We start from the raw sequence: 16,039 nt of genomic DNA, 5'->3' as shown, positions 1-16,039 counted from the left end.
ATCACTTCCTTTTAGGTGGTTGTAGAATTTAACGGCTCTTTTCTGGATTTTCGGGTAAAATTCTGCTCTGCATTGTTTGAGGTTTTGCGTTGTACAATAAGTATATTTTAGCAGAATTCTGCATGCAGAGTCTCATTTGGGTTATTGTCCCATTCTTGGTCGGTGAGCGGACCCCAGACCTCACAATCATAAAGGGCAATGGGTTCTATAACTGATTCAAGCATTCTTTTAGCCAGATCCTAATTGGTATGTCGAATTTTATGTTCCTTTTGATGGCACAGACAAGGCAAGAAGGGCCTTCTACCAGATTGTTCACAGCTTTGTGGAAGTTACCTGTGGCGCTGATGTTTAGGCCAAAGTACAGGTATATAATGTTGTATGTTTTCCCCCCAACACCACTTTCCATCAATGTGTATAGCAGACCCTCATGCCAAATTGAGTCTAAAGCTTTTTTGAAATCAACAAAGCACGAGAAGACTTTGCCTTTGTTTTGGTTGGTGTGTTTGTCATTTAGGGTGTGCAGGGTGAATACATGGTCTGTCGAAAAAGTAATTTGGTATAAAAGCCCATTTGACTTTTGCTCAGTACATTGTTTTAACTGAGGAAATGTATGAGTCTGCTGTTAATGATAATTCTGAGGATTTTCCCAAGGTTACTGTTGACACATATCCCACGGTAGTTATTGGGGTGAAATTTGTCTCCACTTTTGTGGATTGGGGTGATCAGTCCTTGGTTCCAAATATTGGGGAAGATGCCAGAACTAAGGATAATGTTGAAGAGTTTAAGAATAGCCTATTTTGAATTTGTGGTCTGTATATTTTATAATTTTATTTAGGATACCATCAACACCACAGGCCTTTTTGGGTTGGAGGGTTTGTATTTTGTCATGTAGTTCATCTGATGCAATTGGATAGTCCACTGTGTTCTGGTAGTTTTTAATAGTTGATTCTAAGGTTTGTAAATGATCATGTACTTGTTTTTTCTCTTGGTTCTTTGTTACAGTTGGAGAAGAGAACTCTTCGTGTTGTTTGTTTTGTGTTTTCCAATTTTCCCAGAAATTAATTGATTCTATGGATCAACTGTTTTCTGTCGTGCTGTTCCTTCTTTTTTCCGTAGTGTATTTCTGTTTTAGTGATTCACCATAGTGAAGGAGTAAGCTCAGGGTTTTATGGGTCTCTGTGTTTTTGGTTGGATAGATTTCCTTCTGAGGTTTTTACATTCTTCACCAAACCATTTTTCATTGTTCTTATTTGTCTTAGGTTTTCTAACAGAATTTAAATGTGATATGTTAGCTGGATAGGTCAATTCTCTCTCCTCTGACAGAAACACAAGTCTCTCTCTCTTTCTCTCTCTCTCTCCTCTGACAGAACAGTCTCTCTCTCCTCTCTCTTTCTTTCTCTCTCTCCTCTGACAGAAACACAAGTCTCTCTCTCTTTCTCTCTCTCTCTCCTCTGACAGAACAGTCTCTCTCTCCTCTCTCTTTCTCTCTCTCTCTCCTCTGACAGAACAGTCTCTCTCTCCTCTCTCTTTCTCTCTCTCTCTCCTCTGACAGAACAGTCTCTCTCTCCTCTCTCTTTCTTTCTCTCTCTCCTCTGACAGAAACACAAGTCTCTCTCTCTTTCTCTCTCTCTCTCCTCTGACAACACAGTCTCTCTCCTCTCTCTCTCTCTCCTCTGACAGAACAGTCTCTCTCCTCTCTCTCTTTCTCTCTCTCCTCTGACAACACAGTCTCTCTCCTCTCTCTCTTTCTCTCTCTCATCTGACAGCAACACAGTCTCTCTCCTCTCTCTCTTTCGCTCTCTCATCTGACAGCAACACAGTCTCTCTCCTCTCTCTTTTTCTCTCTCTCCTCTGACAGAACATAGGTTCCAGTGTTTAATCTAGTACCTCTTCAGATGTCAGGAAGACAAAAGTTATATGTCACGCCGATCGATCAGGCATTACTCTGCTGCGCCAGGCCACTGTGTGTGAGCGCCAGGCCACTGTGTGTGAGCGCCAGGCCACTGTGTGTGAGCGCCAGGCCACTGTGTGTGAGCGCCAGGCCACTGTGTGTGAGCGCCAGGCCACTGTGTGTCGATCAAGCATTACTCTGCTGCGCCAGGCCACTGTGTGTGAGCGCCAGGCCACTGTGTGTGAGCGCCAGGCCACTGTGTGTGTCGATCAGGCATTACTCTGCTGCGCCAGGCCACTGTGTGCCAGGAGCGCCAGGCCACTGTGTGTGAGCGCCAGGCCACTGTGTGTGAGCGCCAGGCCACTGTGTGTGTCGATCAGGCATTACTCTGCTGCGCCAGGCCACTGTGTGTGAGCGCCAGGCCACTGTGTGTGAGCGCCAGGCCACTGTGTGTGAGCTGTTCAGGCGGGATGAATGGACCAAAGGCCCTGTTCTAGAGGGATGAAGGGACCAAAGGCCCTGTTCTAGAGGGATGAATGGACCAAAGGCCCTGTTCTAGAGGGATGAAGGGACCAAAGGCCCTGTTCTAGAGAGATGAAGGGACCAAAGGCCCTGTTCTAGAGAGATGAAGGGACCAAAGGCCCTGTTCTAGAGGGATGAAGGGACCAAAGGCCCTGTTCTAGAGGGATGAAGGGACCAAAGGCCCTGTTCTAGAGGGATGAAGGGACCAAAGGCCCTGTTCTTGCGGGATGAATGGACCAAAGGCCCTGTTCTAGAGGGATGAAGGGACCAAAGGCCCTGTTCTAGAGGGATGAAGGGACCAAAGGCTCTGTTCTAGAGGGATGAAGGGACCAAAGGCCCTGTTCTAGAGAGATGAAGGGACCAAAGGCCCTGTTCTAGAGAGATGAAGGGACCAAAGGCCCTGTTCTAGAGGGATGAAGGGACCAAAGGCCCTGTTCTAGAGGGATGAATGGACCAAAGGCCCTGTTCTAGAGGGATGAATGGACTAAAGGCCCTGTTCTAGAGGGATGAATGGACCAAAGGCCCTATTCTAGAGGGATGAATGGACCAGAGGCCCTGTTCTAGAGGGATGAAGGGACCAAAGGCCCTGTTCTAGAGGGATGAAGGGACCAAAGGCCCTGTTCTAGAGGGATGAAAGGACCAAAGGCCCTGTTCTAGAGGGATGAATGGACCAAAGGCCCTGTTCTAGAGGGATGAAGGGACCAAAGGCCCTGTTCTAGAGGGATGAAGGGACCAAAGGCCCTGGGCTCCACATTGTGCAGGTCGCCAATCTTACTCCAGTTGGAAAATATGACCTAGAGTCGATGTCCAAGCCCCAAGAAATGTAATTCGCAAAAAATCCCCATCAAAATCATTCAATTTAAGCTAGAAATATTCATATTTTTGCATGGGCTGCGTCTCAATCTGCAGGGGAAGATGGTAGGGCTGTGTCTCAATCTGCAGGGGAAGGTGGTAGGGCTGTGTCTCAATCTGCAGGGGAAGATGGTAGGGCTGTGTCTCAATCTGCAGGGGAAGATGGTAGGGCTGTGTCTCAATCTGCAGGGGAAGGTGGTAGGGCTGTGTCTCAATCTGCAGGGGAAGATGGTAGGGCTGCGTCTCAACCTGCAGGGGAAGACGGTAGGGCTGTGTCTCAATCTGGAGTAGAAGATGGTAGGGCTGTGTCTCAATCTGGGGGAGAAGTGGGTCGGCTGCATCTCAATCTGGGATAGAAGATGGTAGAAGATGCTCGGCTGCATCTCAATCTGGATAGAAGATGGTAGGGCTGTGTCCCAATCTGCAAGGGAAGATGGTAGGGCTGCATCTCAATCTGTGGTAGAAGATGGTAGGGCTGTGTCTCAATTTGGGGTAGAAGATGGTAGGGCTGCAACTCAAACTGGGGTAGAAGATGGTAGGGCTGGAAGGGCAGCATCTCAATCTGCGGGGGAAAATGGTAGGGCTGCAACTCAAACTGGGGTAGAAGATGGTAGGGCTGGAAGGGCAGCATCTCAACCTGTGGGGGGAAATGGTAGGGCTGGTAGGGCTGCAACTCAATCTGGGGTAGAAGATGATAGGGATGCATCTCAATCTGAAGGGGGAAGATGGTCGGGCTGCGTCTCAATCTGCAGGGGAAGATGGTAGGGCTGCAGCTCAATCTGGATAGAAGATGGTAGGGCTGTGTCTCAATCTGAAGGGGGAAGATGGTCGGGCTGCGTCTCAATCTGTAGGGGAAGATGGTAGGGCTGTGTCTCAATCTGAGGTAGAAGATGGTAGGGCTGCATCTCAATCTGGGGGGAAGATGGTAGGGCTGCGTCTCAATCTGGTTAGAAGATGGTAGGGCTGCGTCTCAATATGGGGGGAAGATGGTAGGGCTGCGTCTCAATCTGGGGTAGAAGATGGTAGGGCTGCGTCTCAATCTGGGGTGGAAGATGGTAGGGCTGCGTCTCAATCTGGGGTAGAAGATGGTAGGGCTGCGTCTCAATCTGCATTAGAAGATGGTAGGGCTGCGTCTCAATATGGATTAGAAGATGGTAGGGCTGCCTCCCAATCTGGGATGGCAGATGGTAGGGCTGCATCTCAATCTGGATTATAAAATGGTAGGGCTGTGTCTCAATATGGATTAGAAGATGGTAGGGCTGCATCTCAATCATGGTTTAAAAGATGGTAGGGCTGTGTCTCAATATGGTTAGAAGATGGTAGGGCTGCATCTCAATCTGATATAGAAGATGGTAGGGCTGCATCTCAATATGCGGGGGAGGATGAAAGAGCTACAGCTGTGTTTGTCAGACCATGAGACATCCCGAAAATTGGATTTCTCACGAAAACGTCTTCAGAGTCTGAATGGTTAGAAACTAATATGACCCCTCTATGTAAAGATGAGACTCTCACGAACCCCGGCAGGCGTCACGGGACTCGTCTGAGGTCAACACCACCGATCTGCCAACTGCTGCCTACAGAGTCATAACATCTACTGTTCTGTTCCCCAGTTTCTGTTGTGGTTTGTGTATTTTGTACGTGTGTGTTTCAGGGTGGCTTCCTGGATTCCTCTAAGCAGCTGATTGGTCAGCCCCATTGATGATTGGAGCTGACCCCGCCCTCTCGTCAGAAACAGCTGTCTTCAATTACCAACTCCTTCTGAAGCTATATGAACTCAGAAAGGGAAATAAGGCTGATGCTTGATATGTCTTGGTTGTGGCTGAGAGACAGGTTTTGTTATGGATGTTTTGTAGCTGCTGATCTGAGGTATGTGTGAACAATACAACTGTGTTTTTGATTCTTGAAATTGTTTAATTGCGTTTGGATTATCCTGTTTCATTTGTTCCCAGGGGGGAAGGGGAAGGCACCTAGGGAGTGCTTAGGCAAGAGGCCTGCGGGCATACATATACCCGTAGTATATTCACTGTCTAGGCACACTAGGTAAGACCTGGGCGGACCACCCCCTGTATTTTGGTTAGGGCACCAGGTGGTGCTAGTTAGGTAAGTAGTGGGAAGGCAGGTAAGGTAGGAGAGGGGGCTTTGATATTTACTTTCTTTTCTTTGGTTCCGTCCAGCCCCTTTTCCCAAAAATGAACGTGTGATGGAATAAATTCCCTGTAAACAGTAAATTCTCTGCCTTTTGTCATCCTTACTCATACCTACAGTCACATACCTCTATACCTCCACCTACAGTCACATACCTCTATACCTCCACCTACAGTCACATACCTCTATACCTCCACCTACAGTCACATACCTCTATACCTCCACCTACAGTCACATATCTATACCTCCACCTACAGTCACATACCTCTATACCTCCACCTACAGTCACATGCCTCTATACCTCCACCTACAGTCCCATACCTCTATACCTCCACCTACAGTCCCATACCTCTATACCTCCACCTACAGTCCCATAACTCTATACCTCCACCTAGTCACATACCTTTATACCTCTACCTACAGTCCCATACCTCTATACCTCCACCTACAGTCACATACCTCTTTACCTCCACCTACAGTCACATACCTCTTTACCTCCACCTACAGTCACATACCTCTATACCTCCACCTACAGTCACATACCTCTATACATCCACCTACAGTCGCATACCTCTATACCTCCACCTACAGTCCCATACCTCTTTACCTCCACCTACAGTCACATACCTCCACCTACAGTCCCATACCTCCACCTACAGTCCCATACCTCTATACCTCCACCTACAGTCACATACCTCTTTACCTCCACCTACAGTCGCATACCTCTATACCTCCACCTACAGTCGCATACCTCTATACCTCCACCTACAGTCACATACCTCTTTACCTCCACCTACAGTCACTTACCAATATACCTCCACCTACAGTCACATACCTCTTTACCTCCACCTACAGTCACATACCTCTATACCTCCACCTATAGTCCCATACCTCTTTACCTCCATCTACAGCCACATACCTCTTTACCTCCACCTACAGTCCCATACCTCTATACCTCCACCTACAGTCAAATACCTCTTTACCTCCACCTACAGTCCCATACCTCTCTACCTCCACCTACAGTCACATACCTCCACCTACAGTCACATACCTCTATACCTCTACCTACAGTCACAGTCACATACCTCTTTACCTCCACCTACAGTCACATACCTCTATACCTCCACCTACAGTCCCATGCCTCTTTACCTCCACCTACAGTCACAGACCTCTCTACCTCCACCTACAGTCCCATACCTCTTTACCTCCACATACCTCTTTACCTCCACCTACAGTCACATACTTCTTTACCACCACCTACAGTCACATACCTCTTTACCTCCACCTACAGTCCCATACCTCTATACCTCCACCTACAGTCCCATATCTCTTTACCTCCACCTACAGTCCCATACCTCTATACCTCCACCTACAGTCCCATACCTCTATACCTCCACCTACAGTCACATACCCCTATACCTCCACCTACAGTCCCATACCTCCACCTACAGTCCCATACCTCTTTACCTCCACCTACAGTCCCATACGTCTCTACCTATAGTCCCATGCCTCTTTACCTCCACCTACAGTTACATACCTCTATACCTCCACCTACAGTCACATACCTCTATACCTCCACCTACAGTCCCATACCTCTATACCTCCACCTACAGTCACATACCTCCACCTACAGTCACAGACCTCTCTACCTCCACCTACAGTCCCATACCTCTTTACCTCCACCTACAGTCACATACCTCTTTACCTCCACCTACAGTCACATACCTCTTTACCACCACCTACAGTCACATACCTCTTTACCTCCACCTACAGTCCCATACCTCCACCTACAGTCACATACCTCTATACCTCCACCTACAGTCACATACCTCTATACCTCCACCTACAGTCACATACCTCTTTACCTCCTCCTACAGTTACATACCTCTTTACCTCCACCTACAGTCACATACCTCTTTACCTCCACCTACAGTCACATACCTCTTTACCTCCACCTACAGTCACATACCTCTTTACCTCCTCCTACAGTCACATACCTCTTTACCTCCACCTACAGTCACATACCTCTTTAACTCCACCTACAGTCACATACCTCCACCTACAGTCACATACCTCTTTACCTCCACCTACAGTCACATACCTCTTTACCTCGACCTATAGTCACATACCTCCACCTACAGTCACATACCTCTTTAACTCCACCTACAGTCCCATACCTCCACCTACAGTCCCATACCTCCACCTACAGTCCCATACCTCCACCTACAGTCCCATACTTCTTTACCTCCACGGGAAGTTGAGTTGTAGCAGGGAGTAGCGTTCCCTCTTCCCAGAGGCGCATGTAACAGCTACACACTATGTTCATCTGTTTAGAGATGAATATGTTATTCAATGCATTTCTGTCATGATAATAGCAGTGAGGCCAAATTCTAAATCAAACAAATGATCCTTGCTATGGCTCATCTCAGTACTGTTCCATACATCAGCCCAGTAGATACCCAGTCTCAGTCCCTTAGACTTTTAACTTACTCCTGTCAGACTGGCAGTCAGAGGAGGAAGAGGAGACAGGGGAGGGAAAGGAGACAGGGAATGGACAGAGGACAGAGGAGACAGGGGAGGAAGGGGAAATAGAGAATGATGGTTGTTGTCTTGTGTCCCCCACCCAGGTCCCGCTGGGCCCAGTTCCAGTACGACTGTCAGCCCTCAGAACACTTTGCCAGCGGCTGCAAACAGGACAACTACGCAGCCTGCCTCCTGTCCTACACTGGCCTCATGGGTAAAGTAGTCCTAACACACTGGCCTCATGGGTAAAGTAGACCTAACACACTGGCCTCATGGGTAAAGTAGACCTAACACACTGGCCTCATGGGTAAAGTAGTCCTAACACACTGGCCTCATGGGTAAAGTAGTCCTAACACACTGGCCTCATGGTTAAAGTAGACCTAACACACTGGCCTCATGGGTAAAGTAGTCCTAACACACTGGCCTCATGGGTAAAGTAGACCTAACACACTGGCCTCATGGGTAAAGTAGTCCTAACACACTGGCCTCATGGGTAAAGTAGTCGTAACACACTGGCCTCATGGGTAAAGTAGTCATAACACACTGGCCTCATGGATAAAGTAGTCCTAACACACTGGCCTCATGGTTAAAGTAGACCTAACACACTGGCCTCATGGTTAAAGTAGACCTAACACACTGGCCTCATGGGTAAAGTAGTCCGAACACACTGGCCTCATGGTTAAAGTAGACCTAACACACTGGCCTCATGGGTAAAGTAGTCCTAACACACTGGCTTCATGGGTAAAGTAGTCCTAACACACTGGCTTCATGGGTAAAGTAGTCCTAGCACACTGGCTTCATGGGTAAAGTAGTCCTAGCACACTGGCCTCATGGGGCACCGTGGGGGTGGGGCACTAATTTATTGTCAATGATTGTATGTTGGCAAGTAATATTGATGGTAAGGGCAGATTTCACTGTCGGCGGATCCTTACGAGGCACCGCGCCCTGTGTCCTCTATACCCGTGTCTCTTTCTCACGAGGCACCCCGCCCTGTGTCCTCTATACCCGTGTCTCTTTCTCACGAGGCACCCTGCCCTGTGTCCTCTATACCCGTGTCTCTTTCTCACGAGGCACCGCGCCCTGTGTCCTCTATACCCGTGTCTCTTTCTCTTGCCAATGACAGGGATTTCGGCCTTGTCGGGTGTCTGAAGAACATTTTTTAAGAAAAAATCTTTGTCTAATCCGAGGTGAGTGATCTCTGTCCTGATATCCAGAAGCTCTTTGTCTAATCCGAGGTGAGTGATCGCTGTCCTGATATCCAGAAGCTCTTTGTCTAATCCGAGGTGAGTGATCTCTGTCCTGATATCCAGAAGCTCTTTGTCTAATCCGAGGTGAGTGATCTGTCCTGATATCCAGAAGCTCTTTGTCTAATCCGAGGTGAGTGATCTCTGTCCTGATATCCAGAAGCTCTTTGTCTAATCCGAGGTGAGTGATCTCTGTCCTGATATCCAGAAGCTCTTAGTCTAATCCGAGGTGAGTGATCTCTGTCCTGATATCCAGAAGCTCTTTGTCTAATCCGAGGTGAGTGATCGCTGTCCTGATATCCAGAAGCTCTTTGTCTAATCCGAGGTGAGTGATCTCTGTCCTGATATCCAGAAGCTCTTTGTCTAATCCGAGGTGAGTGATCTGTCCTGATATCCAGAAGCTCTTTGTCTAATCCGAGGTGAGTGATCTCTGTCCTGATATCCAGAAGCTCTTTGTCTAATCCGAGGTGAGTGATCTCTGTCCTGATATCCAGAAGCTCTTTGTCTAATCCGAGGTGAGTGATCTCTGTCCTGATATCCAGAAGCTCTTTTTTGCCCTAAGATACGGTGGCAGAAACATTATGTACATAATAAGTTACAAATAACGTCGGACGAAAAGTCAAAATGTTATATCACAGGTCGCAGAAACTTGTCAAACTAAGTATAGAATCAATCTTTAGGATGTTTTTATCATAAATGTTCAATAATGTTCCAACACAACCGGAGAATTACATTGTCTGTAGAAAAGCAATGGAACAGGAGCTTGGGCTTGTGACAGCGCGTCACAAGCCCAAGGCACTCTGCCAAGGCACTCTGCCAGACCACTGACTCAAATAGCTCCCATCCTTTATAGTAGAAGCCTGAAACAACGTTCTAAAGACGGTTGACATCTAGTGGAAGCCTTAGGAAGTGCAACATGACCCATTTCCCACTGTGTATTCAATAGGGGCTGAGTTCAAAAACTACAAACCTCAGATTTCCCACTTCCTGTTTGGATTTTTTCTCAGGTTTTTGCCTGCCATATGAGTTCTGTTATACTCACAGACATCATTCAAACCGTTTTAGAAACTTCAGAGTGTTTTCCATCCAATACTAATAGTAATATGCATATATTAGCATCTGGGACTGAGTAGGAGGCAGTTTACTCTGGGCATTGCTTTTCATCCAAAAGTGAAAATGCTGCCTCCTATCGCAAAGAAGAGGTATGTACAGTATAAATGATTTATAATAAGTCTTGGTGATACAATAGCCTAATTCATTTTCTATTTACCATTATGTAATCAGGGAGTCACCATTGAGACCAGTGTCTCTTTTATGAAGGAGCCCTACATATACAATTTAATAAAACACATAAAATATAAAACAAAACAAATATCAACAAACATAAATATACACAATATACAGTCGTGGCCAAAGTTTTGAGAATGACAGAAATATACATTTTCACAAAGTCTGCTGCCTCAGTTTGTATGATGATTGCATGTACTCCAGAATATTATGAAGAGTGATCAGATGAATTGCAATTAATTGAACAGTTCCTCTTTGAGATGCAAATGAACGGAATCCCCCCAAAAAGCATTTCCACTGCATTTCAGCCTTGCCACAAAAGGACCAGCTGACATCATGTCAGTGATTCTCTCGTTAACACAGGTGTGAGTGTTGACGAGGACAAGGCTGGAGATCATTCTGTCATGCTGATTGAGTTCAAATAACAGACTGGAAGCTTCAAAAGGAGGCTGGTGCTTAGAATCATTGTTCTTCCTCTGTCAACCATGGTTACCTGCAAGGAAACACGTGCCGTCATCATTTCTTTGCACAAAAAAGGCTTCACAGGCAAGGATATTGCTGCCAGTAAGATTGCACCTAAATCAACCATTTATCGGATCATCAAGAACTTCAAGGAGAGCTGTTCAATTGTTGTGAAGAAAGCTTCAGGGCGCCCAAGAAAGTCTAGCAAGCGCCAGGACCGTCTCCTAAAGTTGATTCAGCTGTGGAATTGGGGTACCACCAGTACAGAGCTCAGGAATGGCAGCAGGCAGGTGTGAGGGCATCTGCACGCACAGTGAAGCGAAGACTTATAGAGGATGACCTGGTGTCAAGAAGGGCAGCAAAGAAGTCACTTCTCTCCAGGAAAAACATCACGGACAGACTGATATTCTGCAAAAGGTACAGGGATTGAACTGCTGACGACTGGGGTAAAGTCATTTTCTCTGATTAATCCCCTTTCCGATTGTTTGGGGCATCCGGAAAAAAGCTTGTCCGGAGAAGACAAGGTGAGAACTACCATCAGTCCTCTGTCATGCCAACAACAGTAAAGCATCCTGAGACCATTCATGTGTGGGGTTGTTTCTCAGCCAAGGGAGTGGGCTCACTCACAATTTTGCCTAAGAATACAGCCATGAATAAAGAATGGTACCAACATATCCTCTGAGAGCAACTTCTCCCAACCATCCAGGAAGAGTTTGGTGATGAACAATGCCTTTTCCAGCATGATGGAGCACTTTGCCATAAGGCAAAAGGGATAACTAAGTGGCTCGGGGAACAAAACATCGATATTTTGGGTCCATGGCCAGGAAACTCCCCAGACCTTAATCCCATTGAGAACTTGTGGTCAATCCTCAAGAGGCGGGTGGACAAACAAAAACCCACACATTCTGAAAAACTCCAAGCATTGATTATGCAAGAATGGGCTGCCATCAGTCAGGATGTGGCCCAGAAGTTAATTGACCGCATGCCAGGGCAGATTGCAGAGGTCTTGAAAAAGAATATATACTGCAAACATTGACTCTTTGCATCAACTTCATGTAATTGTCAATAAAAGCCTTTGACACGTATGAAATGCTTGTAATTATACTTCAGTATTCCATAGTAACATCTGACAAAAATATCTAAAGACACTGAAGCAGCAAACTTTGTGGAAATTAATATTTGTGTCATTCTCAAAACTTTTGGTCACAACTGTACACAAAACACAGTCCACAACAACAAACACATTATAAAAATCCTCTGTCAACCACAACAGTTGTTAATGATCTTGTAAATGCTCTAGATGCCCCCAGGGAAATGAATGCAGCTCTAGATGCCCCCATGGATATGAATGCAGCTCTAGATGCCCACAGGGATATGAATGCAGCTCTAGATGCCCACAGGGATATGAATGCAGCTCTAGATGCCCCCATGGATATGAATGCAGCTCTAGATGCCCCCAGGGATATGAATGCAGCTCTAGATGCCCCCAGGGATATGAATGCAGCTCTAGATGCCCCCAGGGATATGAATGCAGCTCTAGATGCCCCCAGGGAAATGAATGCAGCTCTAGATGCCCACAGGGATATGAATGCAGCTCTAAATGCCCCCAGGGATATGAATGCAGCTCTAGATGCCCCCATGGATATGAATGCAGCTCTAGATGCCCCCAGGGATATGAATGCAGCTCTAGATGCCCCCATGGATATGAATGCAGCTCTAGATGCCCCCAGGGATATGAATGCAGCTCTAGATGCCCCCAGGGATATGAATGCAGCTCTAGATGCAGGGATATGAATGCAGCTCTAGATGCCCCCAGGGATATGAATGCAGCTCTAGATGCCCCCAGGGATATGAATGCAGCTCTAGATGCCCACAGGGATATGAATGCAGCTCTAGATGCCCCCAGGGATATGAATGCAGCTCTAGATGCCCCCAGGGAAATGAATGCAGCTCTAGATGCCCACAGGGATATGAATGCAGCTCTAAATGCCCCCAGGGATATGAATGCAGCTCTAGATGCCCCCATGGATATGAATGCAGCTCTAGATGCCCCCAGGGATATGAATGCAGCTCTAGATGCCCCCATGGATATGAATGCAGCTCTAGATGCCCCCAGGGATATGAATGCAGCTCTAGATGCCCCCAGGGATATGAATGCAGCTCTAGATGCCCCCAGGGATATGAATGCAGCTCTAGATGCCCCCAGGGATATGAATGCAGCTCTAGATGCCCCCAGGGATATGAATGCAGCTCTAGATGCCCACAGGGATATGAATGCAGCTCTAGATGCCCCCAGGGATATGAATGCAGCTCTAGATGCCCCCATGGACACAAATGCATCTATTCTCAATGTATTGTGGAGATCATTCCAAGCATGTGAAGCAAGACAACTAAAGGCTTATTTACCAAAGGAGTCTGAATAGTTAACCAACCCTGTGAACAGGTTTGATAACTTGTCATTTTAAATCTTAACAGTGATTTCATGTAAATCGGAAGGTCTTGGCTTTGTAAACAAAAAGAGTGTAATGATGTTATCTACGTGACTTTAAAGAGGTCCAGCCAACCTTTTGGTAAAGAATACAGTGACTTGTAATACAACTGTCTCCTGTGATAAAACAAAGGGTGCTTTGATTAAAATGCATCCACGGGTTTAAGAGGTGCACTTAAACACAGGCAGAAAGGTTGACTGCACAATCTACTTCCTGCTGGCTAAAGAAAGACTGTTTCTGTAAAAAAAGCCCACTTTAAATATTTGTTCCTTAACCTCATCAATCACGATGGCCTGAGATCTGTCACTAAAACAATCACGACGTGATACATCAGTCAATGTAGCCTCATGTCTGTCAGTAGCAATCGTAATTAAAAACAATCGTAATTAAAAACAATCGTAATTAAACCCTCTTCAAAACAATGTTGAAAAGGGGATGTTATTTAACTTCGCTACATTAGATCTACTTTACCACAATGTTTAGCCAAGTTTCTACCAGTAGCTAGCAAAGTAAACCCATGTTCCCTTCTGCTGCTTGACAGGCAGAGCACAGGAAAGCCCACACAGGAAAGCCCACACAGGAAAGCCCACACATGAAAGGCCACACAGGAAAGCCCACACATGAAAGGCCACACAGGAAATGAACCTGAACCACTCATACATCAGGTGTAGTTTACTATCATTTTATATCACTCAAATATCCAATTAATAGTGGCCAATGTTGAGAGATATCGTGAGTCTGCTCTAAGTATCTGAAAATACAGGATCAATTGATGTTTACTGATCATGAAAAGCATGCAGTTACTTCCTGTATAACTCTGATAGATCAAATTGTTTTGGTTCATGGAATAATTGGAAATTGCTCTTCAAAAGGTGATGATATTACAACCAAATGCATCATTACATCTGGGAGTCTCTCTGGTTAAGTCTCTAAGAGATTTCTACACTGGGATTGTGCAAGATTTGCCCATTTATTATTTTCAAAATTCTTCAAGCTCTGTCAAATTGGTTGTTAATCATTGCTAGGCAACCATTTTCAGGTAGCGCCATAGTCTTTCAAGTAGATTTAAGTCAAAACTGTAACCTGGCCAACCAGAAACATTCACTGTCTTCTTGGTAAGCAACTCCAGTGTAGATTTGGAGAGTGGTACTCAGTAATGTGTTGTATTGTTTGGGAATATTTATTTCGTTTTTGGCAGTTTTGTTCGTTATTTATTTTTTTCATTATTATTATATTTAATATTTATATTATATATTTATATTTTATATTTATATCTGCGTTATTGCAAACAGGATGCATGTTTAGGAATATTTGTATTCTGTACAGGCTTCCTTCTTTTCACTCTGTCATTTAGGTGGATTAACTACAATGGTGTTTGTCCATCCTCAGTTATCTCCTATCACAGCCATTAAACTCTAACACTACGATTACTTAAGTTTAAGTATATAGAGTACTGTACACACTACAGTTCCTGAGGTTTAAATATCAGCTCTACTGGGCACCTAAATGAGGAAGTTAATGAACTGAGAGAGAAAAAATGCAGGGCATTCTACACCATTAACAAATGAATTCAAATTGAAATACCTATAAAAATGCACTTTATAGCAGCAAGGTGTGGGAACCACTTGCAAAACAAGATTTTACCCAATGAGACAAACACCCCATTTGAAACCCTGCATGCAGAGTTCTGTAAGATTCTCCTACATGTCCAGAGGAAAACTACAAACGATGAATGCAGGGCAGAATTAGGCCAATATCCACTAATAATACAAACTCAAAAAATAGCAATTAAGTTTTGTAAACATCTAAAATACAGTGACCCCCTCTCATATCATTACCAATCCCTGCAATGCCAAGAGCTGAGCAAAGAAAAGAGTTTCCTCACCCAGCTGGTCCTGGGGCTGAGTTCTCAAACCTGTTCTACTAACGCACTGAAGCCTCAGGACCAGAACATCCAATCAATCAGAAAACAAGTTACAACAACAGTCAAAACTAAACTACATTACCTATTGGGACACACAAGCACAAGCAAAATGCAGTGCTATCTGGCCCTAAATTCACCGTACACCTTAGCAAAGTCTTTGACCATGGTTCCTGTTCAAAACCTCAGAAAAACCTTGACAACGTACAGGCTCAGTGAGCACAGCCTTTCCATTGAGAAGGGTAGACACAGGAAAACCTGGCTCCCTGTAGAGGAAAGGCTGTGCAACCACTGCACAACAACAGAACCTGAGACGGAGCTGCATTTCCTGACAAAATGTAAAAAAATAAGTGCCATTTCCCCAAATGTTAAACCCTTATTAGAGGTTTCAAAGACCTCTCTGATGAGGATAGGCTACCCGTCCTGTTGGGGAGGACGCAGAGAGCTGTGGGTTGGCAGCGCACTACATTGCTGCCATAAGATGAGGAACAGTGTCTGACAGACCAACCAACCTGCACATGTCCTCTATGCTTATTGTTATTGTCCAATGTTATTTTGGCCCTTGGTTATTGTTGCTACTGATTGTCCTATTGACATTATTGATTATTATTTTAATTATTTAAATATTGTAAATTAATCACTTAATCTCCAAGGTACGCTTTGGCAATATGTACATTGTTAAGTCATGCCAATAAAGTGAATT

General features: G+C 45.4%; 1 protein-coding gene across 1 annotated transcript in view; it reads left to right on the top strand.

Annotated features, from left to right (window-relative positions):
• gfra4a (GDNF family receptor alpha 4a) overlaps positions 1–16,039 on the top strand; it is a 389,412-nt gene that overhangs the window by 329,996 nt on the left and 43,377 nt on the right. The window contains exon 6 of the mRNA XM_042325051.1: positions 8,038–8,147. Coding sequence (XP_042180985.1) covers positions 8,038–8,147 — 110 coding nt within the window. The remainder of the gene's footprint in view (positions 1–8,037; positions 8,148–16,039) is intronic.

The sequence above is a fragment of the Oncorhynchus tshawytscha genome, linkage group LG08 (genome assembly GCF_018296145.1).
Source record: "Oncorhynchus tshawytscha isolate Ot180627B linkage group LG08, Otsh_v2.0, whole genome shotgun sequence".
NCBI lineage: Eukaryota > Metazoa > Chordata > Actinopteri > Salmoniformes > Salmonidae > Oncorhynchus > Oncorhynchus tshawytscha.
The sequence above is the reverse complement of the archived record's forward strand: the minus strand, read 5'-3'. Positions and strand labels throughout refer to the sequence as shown.